The 17,422-nt window shown below is 31.5% G+C and overlaps 4 protein-coding genes across 4 annotated transcripts; 2 read left to right on the plus strand and 2 right to left on the minus strand.

Moving 5' to 3' along the window:
- Nucleotides 1-2,551: 2,551 nt before the first annotated feature.
- On the plus strand, nt 2,552-4,109 carry LOC11434552 (B3 domain-containing transcription factor VRN1). The gene is made up of 3 exons (XM_024779024.1): nt 2,552-2,987; nt 3,459-3,583; nt 3,768-4,109. Exons 1-3 carry the CDS (start codon nt 2,552-2,554, stop codon nt 4,107-4,109), a joined length of 903 nt encoding a protein of 300 aa, XP_024634792.1.
- An 816-nt stretch (nt 4,110-4,925) lies between these two features.
- LOC11424384 (nucleolin) lies at nt 4,926-6,637 on the minus strand. Its single transcript, XM_003602719.3, has 2 exons — nt 5,670-6,637; nt 4,926-5,221 (listed from the first exon to the last, which is right to left on the minus strand). The coding sequence occupies exons 1-2, from the start codon at nt 6,375-6,377 to the stop codon at nt 5,054-5,056; spliced, it is 876 nt and encodes a 291-aa protein (XP_003602767.1). The 5' UTR covers nt 6,378-6,637; the 3' UTR covers nt 4,926-5,053.
- A 1,446-nt stretch (nt 6,638-8,083) lies between these two features.
- Nucleotides 8,084-9,371, minus strand: LOC11429693 (NAC domain-containing protein 83). The gene is made up of 3 exons (XM_003602720.4): nt 9,075-9,371; nt 8,643-8,914; nt 8,084-8,501 (listed from the first exon to the last, which is right to left on the minus strand). The coding sequence occupies exons 1-3, from the start codon at nt 9,253-9,255 to the stop codon at nt 8,229-8,231; spliced, it is 726 nt and encodes a 241-aa protein (XP_003602768.1). The 5' UTR covers nt 9,256-9,371; the 3' UTR covers nt 8,084-8,228.
- Nucleotides 9,372-14,272: 4,901 nt separating this feature from the next.
- LOC11435056 (mitochondrial import inner membrane translocase subunit TIM8) lies at nt 14,273-17,060 on the plus strand. Its single transcript, XM_003602721.4, has 2 exons — nt 14,273-14,426; nt 16,558-17,060. The coding sequence occupies exons 1-2, from the start codon at nt 14,379-14,381 to the stop codon at nt 16,744-16,746; spliced, it is 237 nt and encodes a 78-aa protein (XP_003602769.1). The 5' UTR covers nt 14,273-14,378; the 3' UTR covers nt 16,747-17,060.
- The last annotated feature ends 362 nt before the right edge of the window (nt 17,061-17,422 follow it).

Genomic DNA, 17,422 nt, shown 5'->3' on the forward strand with positions numbered 1-17,422 from the left:
AATAAATTAATTTTGATGAGAGAGAATGATTGATTATGAGAGAAATTGACACATTGTCACACACCTTTCAAAAAAGTTTTACAATATTTGATTCCTTAACCAACGACACTAGTTACTCCTACGTCCCATTTTAAGTTTTTGGTTCATTTCACACATATTAAGAAAAAATGTACAAGTGAAAGAGAGAAAGATAGTTTTGAGTATTTTATCAAATATTGATTCATTCATTCTTATCATAAATGCAAAATAGAATAAAATTATAATTAAAAAAAAAGCTAAAATATGTTTTTGATCCCTGCAAATATAGCGAGTTTGAGTTTTGGTCCCTGGTAATTTTTTTTTTTGAAATCCATCCCTGCAAAATTTTTTGTTTTTTGAAATAGTCCCTATACCCACTTTCTTGATGATTTGTCCAATTTTTGCCTATGTGGCAATTGTTGATTGTTTAATTGTGTACACGTGGCACAGACATGATTGCTATATTTTAAATATTTAAAAACATTTTCAAAAATCAGAATAATTATTTTTGAAATAAAAAATATATATTTACATTAAAAATAAAACATTTATTTTTTTGAAAGAATCTCTCCTTCATATCTGTTAATTAATTTGTTGATTTCATCAGATCTCTCCATCATCTTTTCTCCACACAAAGTGTTCATCTTTTCTCCTTGTAACCACTATATTCCTCTCTTTCTGACCACCATATTCCTGAAATAACACTAAAATTTTAACAGTATTAATGTAGAGTTCATTCAACAGCGACTAGTCTTCAGTAACATCAAATTTGTGTTCATCTTCTTAATCGTGGTTGTTCTTCTTCTTATTCCCCCTGTTCATCTTCTTCAAACCCAAATGGGTTGTTTTCCCATTTCAACAATATTTCTCATTGATTTTTTTGTTTCTACTGAAAAAGCAGTGCCAAACCCAATCCTGAATTCAGAAATTCATCATGAACTTCATCCCAAACCCCAAAATCATAATAGGGGAAAACTTCTAGGGTTTTAGATTTTTCCCTTTTCTTCCTCTTTTTCGATGCAGATCTTCAATTCATCCTCAATCTTGCGTTTTTCAGAATTTTGATTTTGATTTCAACCTCTTTGAACTTCATCTTCTTTTCCGATTTCGACCAACACTGTGTTTCCAGACTTTTGATTTGGATGAATTTGAGAACATGAATGATTTTGATTTGAAGAAGATGAATTTCGTTTTCTAGAATCTTAATTTAAAGAAGATGAATTGATGAAGGTTTGAATGGCTGGCGAAGAAGAGGAAAGCAGAAAGATCTGCGAAGAAGAAGAGGAGGGTGAAGTAGAAGGGATATGTTGTTTTTAATAAATTAAAATAAACATTTTTTATTCCATAAATATATTTTCTGATTTTTTTAAAAGTTAAAATAAAATAATTGTCACATGTACTTGATTGTACAGTCATCAACTGTCACCTAGACCAAAATGTGCCAAATAAGCAAGAAAGTGGGGTCAATGACTATTTTAAAAAACAAAAAATTTTGCAGGGATGGATTTCAAAATTTTTTTTTACCAGGGACCAAAACCCAAACTTGCTATATTTGCAGGGATTAAAAACATATTTTAGCCTAAAAAAAATTATTATTGTATTGAAAAGTGAAAATAGTCAATTTTTTTTTCAAATAATTCAATTATTATGGGACGGAGAGAGTAACATTTTTCTACCAACCATTCAAATTAAGTCATGAATGACATTGATCTTCTTTGCCTTAAATCTGTCCAAAAAAATAGGAGCCTATTGGCTAGAGCTCACATAATTTAAATATGGAGTGCATGAGGTTCGAACCCGGTCTCTGCATATAATATGCAATTCATTGGAAATCATTTAATCACTTTTAATGTGACTTTCGATTACTTGTTCCAACTTCCAAGAAGCCCTGAGCTTTGGTTTGCAGAAAAGAGTAGCTAGGGTAGTACAGGCTACACAAGAGTTTACGAATCAATCTCAAATTTCAAATGCCACCACAAAATAAAAAAGAGTGTCACACTCCTCACTCAGTTTCCCTAATATGGAATGTGAAAAGCCATAGTTTAGTATTCCTCTTTGCTTTTATTGTCAATCTAAACTTCATTATAGACAGTACTCACTACTCAGTCATTCATAAGGTTTTATACTTTTATGTTAAGCTACTTCTTAATGGCTAACAAAATTCCTCGAGCGAAGCCAGTTCACTTCTTCAAGATCATACTTACTCAAAACCTTCATCATGGAAAGCTTGTAAGCCAATTTGAGTTATAGATTGTTCCTGTAGTTTCTGTTTTTATATATCTTATAACATAATGATGATGTAAATTCGTGTCTTGCTTGAAGAGATTTCTTTTTTGACAGAAGCTTGAAGAGAACTTAATGCAACCTTTTTATGTTTTTTAATATACTTTCAATTTAGTGTGTCTAAACTATCACAATTTCTCTAATTTAGCTCATAAACTATGCAACCTTGGTAAATATTGTCTAAAGTAGCGGTACAAAATTTTATGAGCAGTATCATACATATTAACCTGGTTTAATTGATTAGCAGATGATGCCAAGAAAGTTTGTGGAGAAATATGGAGAATGCTTACCGAAAACTATATGTGTAAAGACTCCAAATGGTGTAAATTGGAAATTAAATTTGGTAAAAAGTGATGGCAAAATATGGTTTCAAAAGGGATGGAAAGAATTTGCAGAGTATCATTCTCTAGCTCATGGCCATCTCCTGCTTTTTAAATATGAAAGAACTTCCCTTTTTCATGTGCACATCTTTGATAAGAGTGCCTTAGAGATAAATTACCCTTTGACAAGAGTTGAAGATAAAAGGGTCTTCAACTGTCAAGGAAAAAAACCTTCAAATAATGAAGATTGTAGAGCAAGTCAAAAGAGAAAAACTAACTCCTCCTTTGAAATTGGAAGCAGTAGCTGTGTTAATGTTCGGAAATTTCAAAAGGCAGCCGTACATCATATTGACAGAAAGGGTAAAGGTATGAGATTTTGTGTCTTCATTGTCTTGTGAATGCTTCGCATAAGTTATTTGTTTTGTTCTCTTCAATTCATGTTATCATTTTTAAATGGCATGTACTTCATGTTAACTCTAGTATAACCATGTGGAAAATGACTGACATAATTTGAATCCAAAGATGATCTATGCACTCAACTTTATTATTCAACTCATTTTTAGGCGAATGTATCTACACATAAACAATTTCACGTTCAGCTCAATGACGTTGATTGAAATTGACTTTGTCTCAGAATTGGTTGTAACTTAAGCAAGAATTTGTATCTTTTGAATCCAAGAGTGAATTTTACGCTCAAATTTATTGTTCAACTCACTTGTACGTAAACATAAACCACTTCACAATCAATCCCCTTTTAACTAAAACTAAAACCAATTTTTATAAACAAAAAATTACAACTAAATATCTACTTTATGGTGTTCCATTCCGATTTTGCAGGAAAACCAGTGATTGTTGATGCTGATAAAGTTACAACACTTGAAAGAGCAAAATCTTTCAAAACATGTAATCCATCCTTTGTTGTTGTCATGGGTGCATCATACGTTGAGCACCATTTTCTTCTGGTAAGTTGCAAAGAAACATTTGGCTCTTAAAACATAATTAAGTTGATAACCAACAACATCAACAACCAAATCTTTCTCCATTAAGAAATATATATTGGTCATTTAAGAATAATTTAAAGAGTATGTATACAATAACATGTCAGTGTTTTATTCTTTAACATTTGCCTTTTCTTTTGCTTGGCAGACTATACCATCTATGTTCGGTAAGAGACACTTTGATTTGAATAAGAAGCGAGGAGATATTCATTTTCAACTGTCAAATGGCAGAGTTTGGCCTGCAAAGTACCGAATCAGGATGTCCCACACAGGACTAAGATTTGAACTCTCAAGTGGATGGAAGACATTCGCAAAAGACAATAACTTGAAAGTTGGCGATGCTTGCAACTTTGAGCTCATTCTTAGTACTAATATGACTTTCCAAGTTCATATCTTCAGGGAGACAGATAAAGACAACACAAATTGTTCAACATCTCAAAGTAGGATTAATTGGTGTTTAATTTTCTTTCCAATTCCTTTTCTCATATGACAAATAAATTTATTCTTCCACTTTATGCAGAATTTCCCCAAATGAAAGAAGCTACTCAATGATACAGAAAGGGAATGAGAATCATCACTACAATCAAATTACCACCACCACCAAAGAGTTGTAGTTCTTTTGAATGCTGGTTAAGTCATGAAGCAGTTCACTTTTCAATCTAATTTTTTGCATTTCTAGGCATTACTTGATGATATATTTTTTTTTTAATGAATTGTTAAACATCTTCGCCTAATATCAACCCCTTGAGTATTGTTTTAGTCTTAGTTTTGTAGTTTTTTATGATTAAAATAATAATTGGTCATACACTCTTGCAATGCAACTGTATTTGTTTCTTCCTCAAAACAAAAAAAAAAAACTGTTTTGGTTTCATAATTTCAGTCAAAAAAAATGTTTGACATAGATTGGTAGACCTTAAACTCTTCAAATTCTGCTCTTGCATTCCTACGTTTTCTAAACTCTTCGATATGATATCGAAGAATACGACGAAGTCTTGGAAACAATAAATTTCCTCTGCTTGGATTAATCAACCTAAAAAATTTTATAGGCACGAAAAAGTGCCACCTTTTTTCTATGAGACGAAAAATAAATTCATTTAGACATACACACATAAATGAAAAAGAGAAGAATTAATCAATATATATACTTTATGTGTGTACATCTAAATGAATTTTATTTAGGCTTGTGGACCAACCAAGTGTATCTCATAAGAATAAGATAGACTATTTTGAAGTTTGCTATAAAGGCAATCTGGTTGCATTATTCTAAATATGATCAAATAGTATTACATACATTTAGCTACCAGTATATGTGGATTCAGAAGAAATTGAACCAAAAAATGCCTAGAAATTCCCAAACAAAGAAACACTTATTTCTAAGTTATTATATAATTAATGTGTCTTCAACATTCGTTCTAGCAGCAACTAATGTATTAATCAATGATCCGCAAGAAGTTTTCTTCTATCATTGCCAGCGCAGGCCATCATTTTGTTCATGCTATTCTTCTGCAGATTCTTAACGTTGAGTAGATTCTTCTTCATCGCCACCAATTTCCTTCTCTTATGATGTCCTTTTTTCTTAGGAGCTGTTTCGATTTCAACAACCTGAATAATCAAATAATAGAGACTAATTGAGATCAAAATCTTGATAATGTATATTATTGTTTTGAATATTTAGAATTGCGTCTAACTCAATCATACAAAACTGGTTTATAAGGTGAAATGTCTTTTACTTATGCATCACATTGCCTCACACTTTTTTTTTTTGAAAACTCGGTATCCGATCCAAGAGTCAACTAATCCGAGGGGACCAATCCCACCGCCCACTTGCGGGGGCCCCGTTTAAAGCCAGAGCAAGCTCCGTATGGACTTAGCCCACCGAAATTGGCACCAGAGGGAATCGAAACTGAGACATCTGGAGGAGCAAACTCCAAGATCCCAAGCCAACGACTAGGCCAACCCCAAATGGGTTACATTGCCTCATGCTTATAACTAAACATATAGATTATAGGGTAGGGAAATCAATCAAATGAACTGAAAACGATTTAATTACCTCGTTTGAGTTGTCAGTGTTCTCTGATTCAGATGTCACACTTTCATCACTTTCACAACTGTGTGACTTGTAGTGCACGACAATAGGTTCATCCTCTTTCTCACCTTGTTGTTTGTCATTTACACGCGTATCACGTAATGCTTGCTCTTTTCTCTCCGTGGCCTCAATGTAATATATTCTAAAACTTGGCGATCCAGGACCTATAAGTCTTCCAATTTCATTCTCGTCTTCCTCTTCGTCTTCCTCCTCCTCCTTCTTGTCCTCATCATCATGTTTTTCATTAGATTCTTCATATTTATTTTCTTGTAATGATGCTGCAATCTTTACCTCAGCTACATTCCTTTCAATTTCTTTACATTTTTCTAGGTCGTGATCTTTGCTTCCTTTATGCTCCTCCTCCTCAATTCCACATTCAGAAACAGGCAATGGAGCGACTTGAGAGAGTTTTTCTACGGACACAGCATGTACTGTTGTTTTCTCCTCTTCATGCTGTTGAGTTTCTTCCAAAACTTCATTTACATTAGAAGACGGATCATCATTATTTCCGGCATCATCTTTTAGAAGCTCCTTCTTGGAGACAGCGCCATCTCTTCGTGCATTCCTACGTTTTCTAAACTCTTCAATACGTTGTCGAAGAAGAGGACGAAGTCTTGCAGGCAATACATCTTCTCCATTTGGATTAACCGATCTAGAATTGTTGCCTCCCATTATTAAGGGATCAAGATACAATTAATGATGTTGAAATTATGAATATAAGTCGATGAATGAATTAATTATATATAAGCTGTATACCCTGCAATGTTGAAGAGGGTGCAGGGTGGGAAAATAATATGAAAAATAGTAGCAATAAAATAAAATTCTTTGGATTGGTTTACAAGGTTGAATTGAAAGTAAAAAAGATGGGGGGTTATGAAGGGGTTTTGAGAATGTGACAGTTGAAGATTAAGATAAGTAACTAGATACAGTCTGTGTTTACAGGTGTTGATGCTCAATTATAGATTAAGATAAGTAATTGATCCATTTATATGTTGCTTGTCTGTCACGTTATCTTTATTGTTGGAATTTGGAAAGTGTCAACTTTAGATAAAACACCAACACAACATGTCCTGTACAAGTTAACAGTAAACTGTAACATAAAGCCACAGCCTCAAACTTGGTTCTATTACTTATCTGTCAATTTTCTCTAAATAAGGCTTACTCCTCCTTTTACTCGCACACAAATAGAATATACCAAATCTTTTTGTTATTTTTGGTCTTCATAAAATTAAACACTCTTATGACAGGGAAATTTAGGACAGATATTTTTCTTCAAATGAGTTAATAGGGATTTTATTTTATTGTTTGAGCCAATATATTATCACTTTAATTTAAATGAGTTTAGTGATAAGTTTTCGGTATAAATTAAATTTACATTCATTTTTTTTTTTTACAGAAATTTAACCTTGACATTTAATTGGAGACTCTTTTTTTTTTTTTTTTTTTTTTATGTCATATTATCATTTTTAAAATACAACAACAAAAGATGTATAATATACCCCTCAAAATAAAGATGAATAATGCAGCAAAATAATAAATTTTCATAATGCATATCCTTTTTTTGTAATAATATTTTAACATTTTTTAATTACCACAAATTAAGCGTCTTATTATCATAAATACTCTACTAAATTACCCTTACCTTGCCATATAAGTTAACCATGTATAATCACTTTTGAATATTCTATATACTATTTTTTTTTGAAGTAAAATATTCTATATACTATTGTTAGTACATATTAGATTGTGAATTAGGACCAAGGGTTCATATGAATGAGATTTACCAAATTTGGATCACGCTATAATCAGAAAAATATTATGCTTTTTAGTGAGAAGTTATTATGTTAAAAATATATACTGTATTTATGAGATGGAAGCGGGCTAGCACGGTTGGATTGATTTCGGTTGCATCATTGTTTGAACCGTGACTCAAGGATGCTACTAGTTCGATGACCGATCCAATTTTTAAAGCATTTGTTTAAACATATAGACACTAGTTCGGATGCTTATAATTCCATTTTAGCCCTTTAAGTTATATTCGATATCGAACTTAGTTTTTCAACATTTTCCCTCGAGCACAATTGAATTAATATTTTAGTCGGTCCATCAAAACTGTTAATTAAGCATTAAGCTCTAATATCATGTTGGAACACTTTACCAAATTTGTGCAGTGTTTACAGATTAGACTTTATTGTCCAAATTTAAGCGTTCGTGATCCAAAAGATCAGAACAGAACCAATAGTTTATAGACTCTCCCTCTATCCTGTATTTCAGCAATCTATATAATATGTATGTATACAGAACTGATTTATGTAAATTATAAATAGTACTATACTATAGACAAACTTAAAAATCTGCTGGTCAAAATTAATGTTGTATATGGAATAAGTATGGAGTGGATCCTCTTGCGAGGCATTCCAATAACTTCTTTATAGGAGCAAATCAGAGTAACAATTCTCAAGCATGTGATCCATTTTCCTCAATAGACATAAACAATTAACTTTGCAGATAAAAGGAATGTAACTAAAAATCAGTATATATATCGCTGCATCGTTCTTCTGATGAAGAGACCTCACTGGAACTCGAACAAGACGACGATATAGAAAAATGAGTAGTAGGGTCCGAAGCTAAGTTGTGTACCCTCATAAAATCAAAGAATCTTGGCTGAGCTACCTCAACATTAGTATTCATCACTATATTGCTCTTCATCATGTAACCGTTTTCTATATTACTTCTTTTCTTTGTGAATATACGACACAAAACCCAATTCCCTATCTCGTTTGCATAGTTCTGCAACTGCACCCAACATTCAACAAGTTTTAACAGATAAGCCATTATAAGTGACAGTGACTTTGCTGCCACGATCTACTCCAATTTGGTCATTGTCACTTTGGTTGTAAAAAAGACTACATATATGATTAATGGAATATTAATTACCTGATTGCAAGCGGTAGTTCCTAAGCTAACTAGGCGATATTCATGCATGATCCAATGAGTTCGAGATCCATTTGGAGATTTTCCTTGATAAAATACAAGACTTTTTCTTATTCCCGCGATTCCATTACTTAGTGATGAAGAAACACTAACTTTCTTGTCTGATCCTGTTGCCTTCCAATAACCAGAGCTGGTTGTTCTGTTCATGCGATTGCTATTTCGATACTTGGCTTCCTTGCTGCTGAAGAAATACTTATCTTGCTCACCACAATTTCCTAATCACACACACACACACACACACACACATAAAATATTTAACCAAATTATTTATATATTGCTATATATTATATCATTTTTGTATTAACATCTATCTATCACATTATGTTATAAAGCACAAAAGTAGCATGATTATGTTGTGCCTAGTTTGCTAAGTACCTGGCAAATCCCAAGGATCAAACTTGCAGACATTGATCTCAGGAATAATGGAAGCAGGCAATTGATAAGAGAAGATCTTACATTTCAAGTAATGAAAGACAAGCTCTTCGTCCGTTGGCTGAAAACAAAAACCAGGAGGCAATTTGCTTACTCCATTTTTCACAAAATTCAGCTTTTCCATTTGCTTAAAACTTTCTCCTCAAACTCTTGATTTTGATCGGTTTGAGTATGAGGCTGAAGATAGGCACTTTAACGAATATGTATATACTTGCATGAGTGTATTTATATATAACAGGTTGAGAATGAGAAACATATAAAGGAGACAATGCTTACTGGTCTAAAATTTTATGATTAACAAATTAATATTAAAGAATATCCACGCAATTTTAAGATACCTTTGTGACTTGGTGGATTTGTACTGTATTAAATTAATTTGGCTTTCTCCTATATATTCTTTTTTTGACAAAGGTTTTCTCTCCTATATATATTTTTATTTATTTATGAATTTCAATTATTAGTGGATAGATGACTCAGCCGTTTACATACATGTCTCCTGCAGGTGTTTCTAAAGATGAAGCTTCTTTTTCTTTTTTTCTTGAAACATTTTTTTCTTTTCTTTTTGATATAAGCCATATTAACAAAAATAAATTGTCCCATTTTATTAATGTGCTAAGTGGTGCAGTGGCTGTTAACGTTTTGATTTACTGGTTGGTCGCAAAAGTTCGAGTTCCAAAGTTGATATTATTTGGGTTGGATAACTCAATTGGTTTGACTTAAAGGTTAACAAGTTGGAAGTCACTTCAAACTCGAACGAATGATTAACTATTAACACGGAGGGAACTTATTTGGTTAATGTCTCTATAATCTCTAACACTGATAGATTGATTATTTTGACCAACGATTTACAATTTTAGGATGTATAAGTCGATTGGCAAACATCATCTTAAGTTTAAATGCAACAGTGTTAACTCTCAGTTCTACCCGACTCGAGAGAGTAATGTTTGCAGTTGCATTTGCAAAAATCATGGACTATTTTGATTGATACCGGCGCTTTTAGGGATGAATTTGCCTAATCACTTTTTGTGAATAAATATAGAAATTTATTTTCTTGTTTTGTAAAGTAGTTGGAGAATCGAATTTGGACTAACAGAGAATGGAATATCAATATTCTTTCATAAATAAAAGCTAAACCAATAGGTATAGTCAACTGTATGTATGATAAACAGATTCTTTTCTGTGGCTGTAAAGAAAAAAAAACTTAAGTTTGGTCCTTTACTTCACTAAGAAGATGTTGCTTACTGGAACTTGCTTTCAAGAGTTTTCTTTTTATTCCCACTTAACTAAAGATTTTTGAAAGATTCACTCCCTCACTAGAAAATTGAAAAGAATATAAAAGTCTCTATATATGTGTATATCTTATATAAGGTTGAATCCATTGCTTAACAGCAGCAACAAAAGCAATGCACTTTGTAGGTGGTAATCCTTTAAATGGGTGTCTTGTAGTTCTATACATGGGTCTCACCTCTCTTTCTTAATGCATCTAACCAATCAATATTCTCATTTTATCTGGTTTTTGACCCTTTCTCTTTTAATTTCTGTCACATGATCTTTTTATTCTTAATTTTCCAAAGTTTGATGTGCTTTCTTTACCTAATCAGAAAAGGCAATTTATGCTTAGTGCATAAGAAACTTGGTCAATGAATGTGACTTTAAAGAATACTGTGAAAATTATTGTTCTTAACTCCCATATACTAAAGAATATAAAAACGTACTATTTGAAATAGACTTGTGTTAATAAGAAAAATAATCTACAATTGTCAAAAATAAAGAAAAATAATCAACATGTTTCAAAATTTCATTGTTTCGAAATGTATAATACAAGAAGAAATAATGAGAATAATATAGTTTTTGAAATTATGAAAATAATATAATTATTTAATATTGAATGCGTTTATTAAGATAATCAAAACAAATTTAAATCTTGATATGAATCAAATATCTTTTTTGCTTATGTTGGACTGTATTTTATCTTGTGTATAATCCACAAGAAAAATAATGTTCAAAGTTGCAAAATTCACTAAGTCCATGATTGGAGTTGATGAGTTCGACATATACCGAGAGCATTATGTAGAAACCACAATTCGACAGACAATTAATTTAGTAAAGAAGTTGGTTTCAAGTGTCCAGACACATGGAAGGCAGGGACGGACCCACGTCAAACCCATTTGAGGGCCAAGGCCCTCACTACTTTTTCAACATTTTTTTACCTATATATACTACTCCATTGATGAATGATAAAAAACTTACATTTAATAAACTACAATAAAATTAGACAAAATTTGTTTCTTAACTTAATTTTAGGTAACAATTTAGTTCCGATTTAGTCCTTTATGTTATAAAATATCAACATAATTGTCCTTTTTTATGAAAAAAAATCAAGGGAAAATATGCTTTTCATCCCTGTAATTATAGGCCGTTTGATTTTTCATCCCTGAATTTACTAATCCTTCCATTTTGCCCCTGTAATTACTAATCATTTGAAAGTTCGTCCCTCTTCCCGGATAATCACTGCCACGTCATCAAATTAGCAAAATGGCATGGGAATTGACAAAAATACCCCTGGCTTATTTTTAAAATTCTGAAAATTGTTTTTATAAATTAAAAAATCTGAAAATAATTTTAAAAAATAAAAAAATTCTAAAAATATTTTGAAAATAACTTTTTCGAAAAAAAATGAAATAATTTTTCACATAATTTTAAAAAATATATAATCAGATTTTTTCGAAATTAATATTCTGATTTTTTAAAAAAATCAGATTTTTTAATAATTTTCGAAATTATATATTCTGATTTTAAAAAAAATATATAATTTTCCATTTTTTTTCATATTTCAAAAAATATATTTTTTAAAATTATATAATTGTAAATTTTTTCGAAATTATTATTATGATTTTTAAAAAAATCAGATTTTTTAATAATTTTCGAAATTATATATTCAGATTTTAAAAAATTATATAATTTTATATTTTTTTCATATTTCAAAAAATTATATTTTTTAATTTTTTTTTCAGATTTTTAAATTTTTAAAAATAAGCCAGGGGTATTTTTGTCCATTCCCATGTCATTTTGCTAATTTGATGACGTGGCAGTGATTATCCGGGAAGAGGGACGAACTTTCAAATGATTAGTAATTACAGGGGCAAAATGGAAGGATTAGTAAGTTCAGGGATGAAAAATCAAACGGCCTATAATTACAGGGATGAAAAGCATATTTAAGCCAAAAATCAAATACTACAAAACAATTTATCAAACTCATAAACAAATTCAAATCTTCATCATACAAACCTGAAAAATCAGATTATATTGAAAAATCTCATAAAAACCGATAAGGTGTTATCATTTTATAACAAAAAGGACTAAATTGGGACGAAAAAAAGATGAAGGACGAAAGTGTTACCTAAAATTAAATTAAGAGATGAACCATGTAATTTTACAATAAACTAAAAACCAAATAGTGTATATCTCAATTCCCAAATTGCATGCCTCATTCCACCAGAAAACATGGCAACTGCAACTAATGAAATAGTTTTCTTTATTATGAGTATTTACGAGAATTGGATGCAAAATTATATGGAAGATGGATGGTTAAATAATTATTTACTTATATTTATATGGCCTACACTACTTAAAATTCCTGGGTCCGTAGAAACGTAGTTCTTAGCAATTTAGTTTTGCAATTATTTCTTCTATGTATATATAGTAGTTTTTCATAAGAAAAAAGGGTCACAAATCACTTATATAATTCTAGCACTCAAAATAGCAGTGTCCTGAGAAAAGTCACAAAATGTATGTAATCTGATTTGTCGAACCACATCTACTTTAATGCAATGCAATTTACTTTTATTTAAGTTTTTTGCGTTTAAACTTTTAAGTCTTTTACTTGCATTTTTTACATTGATTTATGTGGAAAGACTATTATCTTTGTACAAAAAACAGTTTTCTTCATTTTTTTTGTTTGAATAATCATTTTTCTTCATCTTGTTCATAATCATAAAGCAACCTATGAATATGATGAACATATATATATTTTCTGGAAAAAGATTGCACAACATATCCTACGATTTCTAGGTTGATCGTTCTTGTAATAATCAAAACTAATCCTATTATTTGCCAAAAACACCGATAAACAGCTTACTGATACATTTTTTCAATAATTCATAGTCAAATTTTTCTTATCTTTCGATCAAACTTCAAATTAACAATTACTTTTTCCTAAAAATTGCAAAGTTAAGATTTTTTCTTCTTCTTCTTAGAAGCCTGTCCAAAAATAAATACCCATTTATTCTCACACATATTCCCACAATGTTTTGTAAAAAATAAATTGTCCGGTATGACTTTTTCTTTTTTTCAATTTTTAAAACTTAGCCACATTTGACTGTTTGACTTTTGGCAAAACCTTCGTTTAAAAAAGAATTTCGAAATTCCAGAAACTCAAATTTGAATTTGTCAAAAAAAGAAATTAATTCTCACAAATTCAAGTTTTTATTTATATGGAATTTCATAAAACACAACTGTCATGAACAATTTGAATCTTATTTTCCAACTTATAAAATTTAGCCATGATAGGACAACCATGACTAAACCACTATTCGAACTTAACTAACTCTTCTATAAAAAAGAAAAGTCAAAATTCATAAAACAAAAGTATATATATGCCACAATAAAAATACGTTTTAGAAAATTTAAATTTTGAGTTTTTTAAAATCATAGAAGATTCAATTGTTTGAAAGCTATTTTATTTTATTTCAATTTTGTTAGAATTTGACCTTCTAAATTATCCAAAGTTCCTTCAATTTTTTTTTTAATCTAAAGTGTAAAGTAAAAAATGACGGAGTCTTCTCCCACCATTCATATATGGTTCAAATTATATAATTGAAAATATTATAAGGTGTCGGACGTATTTGTAGAGCTTTCAGATTATATAATTCAAGATGTTGTGCTTCTAAAAAAAAAAAAAAATCGAGATGTTGTAGAGTGTGAGAAGCGATTAAGTGGGATAAAAAAACATGTTTTATTTTAAAAAAAAATGTTTTTCAAGCTAGGCGATGATTTGGGCCATGTTTAACATCCAAGCAATCGGCCCATTAATAACTGAGACCCGCTGAACAAGCCATCTTTTTTCTTTTTTCTTCTTTTTCCTTAAGTTTAGGGTTTTCTATTTCTATAGTCATTGTGTTTCATTCATTAGGGTTTTTGCGAGATTTATCACTAGAATTCCTTTCTCTCCTCAATCGCTCGTTCTCAATGGATCTTTCCGACCTCAATTCTGCTGAAATGCAGAGGTTTTACTCTGTAAGTTCAATTTCTTCTCCTTCTTATGATTAATAGATACTCCCTTTTCAATTCGATTACATTTTTACTGTTTTTCTTAGTTTTACATGTTCATCAATTCAGTAAATAAGTCTGTATAATGTATTCTTTATTTTTATTGCACTTTGATTAATACAATATTTCATGTTCACCTTGTTTTCTAGATTTGATTTTTCATGCTGATGCTATCAAATCAATTTTATGGTGGCAAAGGTTGATTATGTATGTTACTATAGGTTTCAAACATATACGATTTGTCATGCTAATTTCAAAATAACACATACTATCAGTGTTATGTTAATCATTGGAAATATGCTTCATGTTTTTCACTTATGCAAGTGCTAAGGGTGTGTTTGCTAGTTGGTTTTCGAAGGGGACGGCTAAGGATGTGTATTTGATATTAAAAAAACAAAAATTAAAAGAACAATATGATATTATATGATCATGTATCATATGTTGTTCTTAAAGAAAAAAATTAAATATCAAATAGTACATATTAAGATGTAGACTTGGCCCTCCAAAGCTTCCCCTCTATAATCCAACTCACAGACACACCCTAAGAATGTTAAAGTGATTCGGTTCACTTCAGCTGCTGGTGATTAACTATTTCTTTTTGTGAATCTTGTATGACTACATTTACCGATGATTAGACTTAGTAGATTCTAAAAAGAAGACCCCCTTTATCTTATGAAAAAGAAAAAAAAAATAGTACGACAGCAGATATTATCATTCTAACTGATCTAATAATAGCTGTAATTATGGAATGGTAACCAAACATAGAGGGAAGATAATATTTGTTCTGCTTCCACTGTTGGGCATTTATCTGTTGAAAACCTTGAGACTTCACCTATCTGAATTCTGAAGATAGCCGAAGAGTTTTGATTTATGAGCTACACCTTTCATCTGTTCTGTTTTTTATTTGATTTTATGTGTTGCATGTATGCCTTACAATGATATTAGTGTTGTATGAGCTACAACAACTTTACTTTAGTTTTAAATTTTGCTATCCATTTAATGAGGTTGACGTCTGGTACTTTTTCTGGCCATTTTAGTATGAAAAACTGTAGCTCTATTAGTATGAAAACCTGTAGCTCTAATGTGAAGAACATTGTTGAGATTGTCTTCAAATTTGTGGTCTGGAAGAACAGGGAAATCGTGACACGATTTCGGGGTGCCGTGAGCTAGGTTGCAGGGTGCAAATTCGTGACACGATTTGGGAAAATCGTGACACGATCGTGAAACTTGCTCGTTAAGTATCCTTGATAAGGACTGGTCGTTTCTTGGGTGGTACGCAGATCGTGACACGATTGGGAAAATCGTGACACGATTTCAACAGAGGAAGGCTAGTATAAAGTGTTCTTGTGCAGATTTGAAGAGAGAGTTGGAAGAGAGAGAGAGACTTGGGGAATCAAAGGGAGCAACTCTAGGGTTTAGGGTTCTTTGATTAGAGTATCTCTTGGGTTGAAAACATGGGAAACACCTTGCAAAGAGAGAATCATTGAGTGTCTTGGTGAGATTGGGAAAAGGGTAGAAATTAGGGTTTGTTCATAGTGAACTTGTCAAGCTAATTTCTTGTAACCTTTTGTATCCCTTTTTTTGTAAGAACTCATTTGATAGTGGATTGGAGAGTACAATCTCTCCTCCAGAGTAGGTCAAGTTTGGACCGAACTGAGTGAACAATCTCTTGGTGCTTTTGTTTTCTTCTTCCCTCTCCTTGTTTATCTTGTGATTGTGTATTGTGTTTCTCACTAGTTTCCTAGATTAGATCTAGGTGGTGTTTTGTTGATTATTGCTTGCACAAACACTTTGTTTGGTGGTTACCGCTCTCCGTCGCTCCACACATCATTCTTTGTATTGGTGTGGTTCGATCTAGGCGATCGGGGATTCACAACAAACATGATGTTTAAGTTTCATTGTTTGACCACTGCCAGTTATCATTATTATGGCTTAGGGGCTCAAAATGGTATTCTGATATAGACCACTTATATTTAGTCTTGAGCTCTGCCTTCTGTTTTAGGCATTTTTTTCTTTCAATATTTCAATCTAAATTAACTTTTCCTGTTGTTCCCCAATAATGTAATATAACAACCCTAATTTTGCCCTCCAAATGCAGGAAGAACAACAAAGAGCCATGATTAATGAAATGGTGGCAAAGATGACTAGTCAATGCTGGGACAAATGCATCACAGGCACGCCGGGGAATAAGTTCAGTTCCGGTGAGACTAATTGCCTAACACACTGTGCACAGCGTTACGTGGAGATGAGCATGCTTATCATGAAACGGTTTCAGAGTATGCAATGAAGATCAACGGCCTTGATGTGCTTTCTTAATTAACAAACAGTCTTAAATTTGTCGTTAATATTTAGCAAATTTTGGATTCTTTTTATATTTTGTCGAGACGTGGTGTCCGAATATTTAATTTACTTTTCAGCATTGATGATGAAAAGCTCAGTGCATGTGGTTAATAACTTAGAGCTTGTTTGACTGAAGGGTTCATGTATCAGTTTTAAAATGTGGGAAAGTTGTTATAATAGCACTGATATATTGTCAGCTTACCAAGGGTCTTGCCATGTTCTTGCTTTCAAATTCCAACTACTTTCATTTTGCACTTGAAATTGATATTTCTTGTTCGTGTAATTTTTATTTCCATGCAAATTAGTGTTTCCATCTTCAGCTTGAGTTGGGGCCAAAGGTTCTGATTGCTATTTTCTTTTATTCCATTAGATAATGCTTGGTGGATTTTATTGATTTGTCAATCAATCATCTAGTGTTTGGCAGTTTAATCAAAATGCTAAATTGTATATACTTTTGAATTAAACTTATGAATTATAGATTACAATTATCGACCTAAGCAATGAATTTTCTACCTTTCTTTCTCATCATTCTTGCTCCATTCTGAACAACATTTTCACTCCTATTTTATCCAAGTTTTGCCTGTATATATTTTTTTTTGCAACCAAAAGGTAGAGATTCCATA

This window comes from Medicago truncatula, chromosome 3 (assembly GCF_003473485.1).
Source record: "Medicago truncatula cultivar Jemalong A17 chromosome 3, MtrunA17r5.0-ANR, whole genome shotgun sequence".
In the NCBI taxonomy this organism is placed as follows: domain Eukaryota; kingdom Viridiplantae; phylum Streptophyta; class Magnoliopsida; order Fabales; family Fabaceae; genus Medicago; species Medicago truncatula.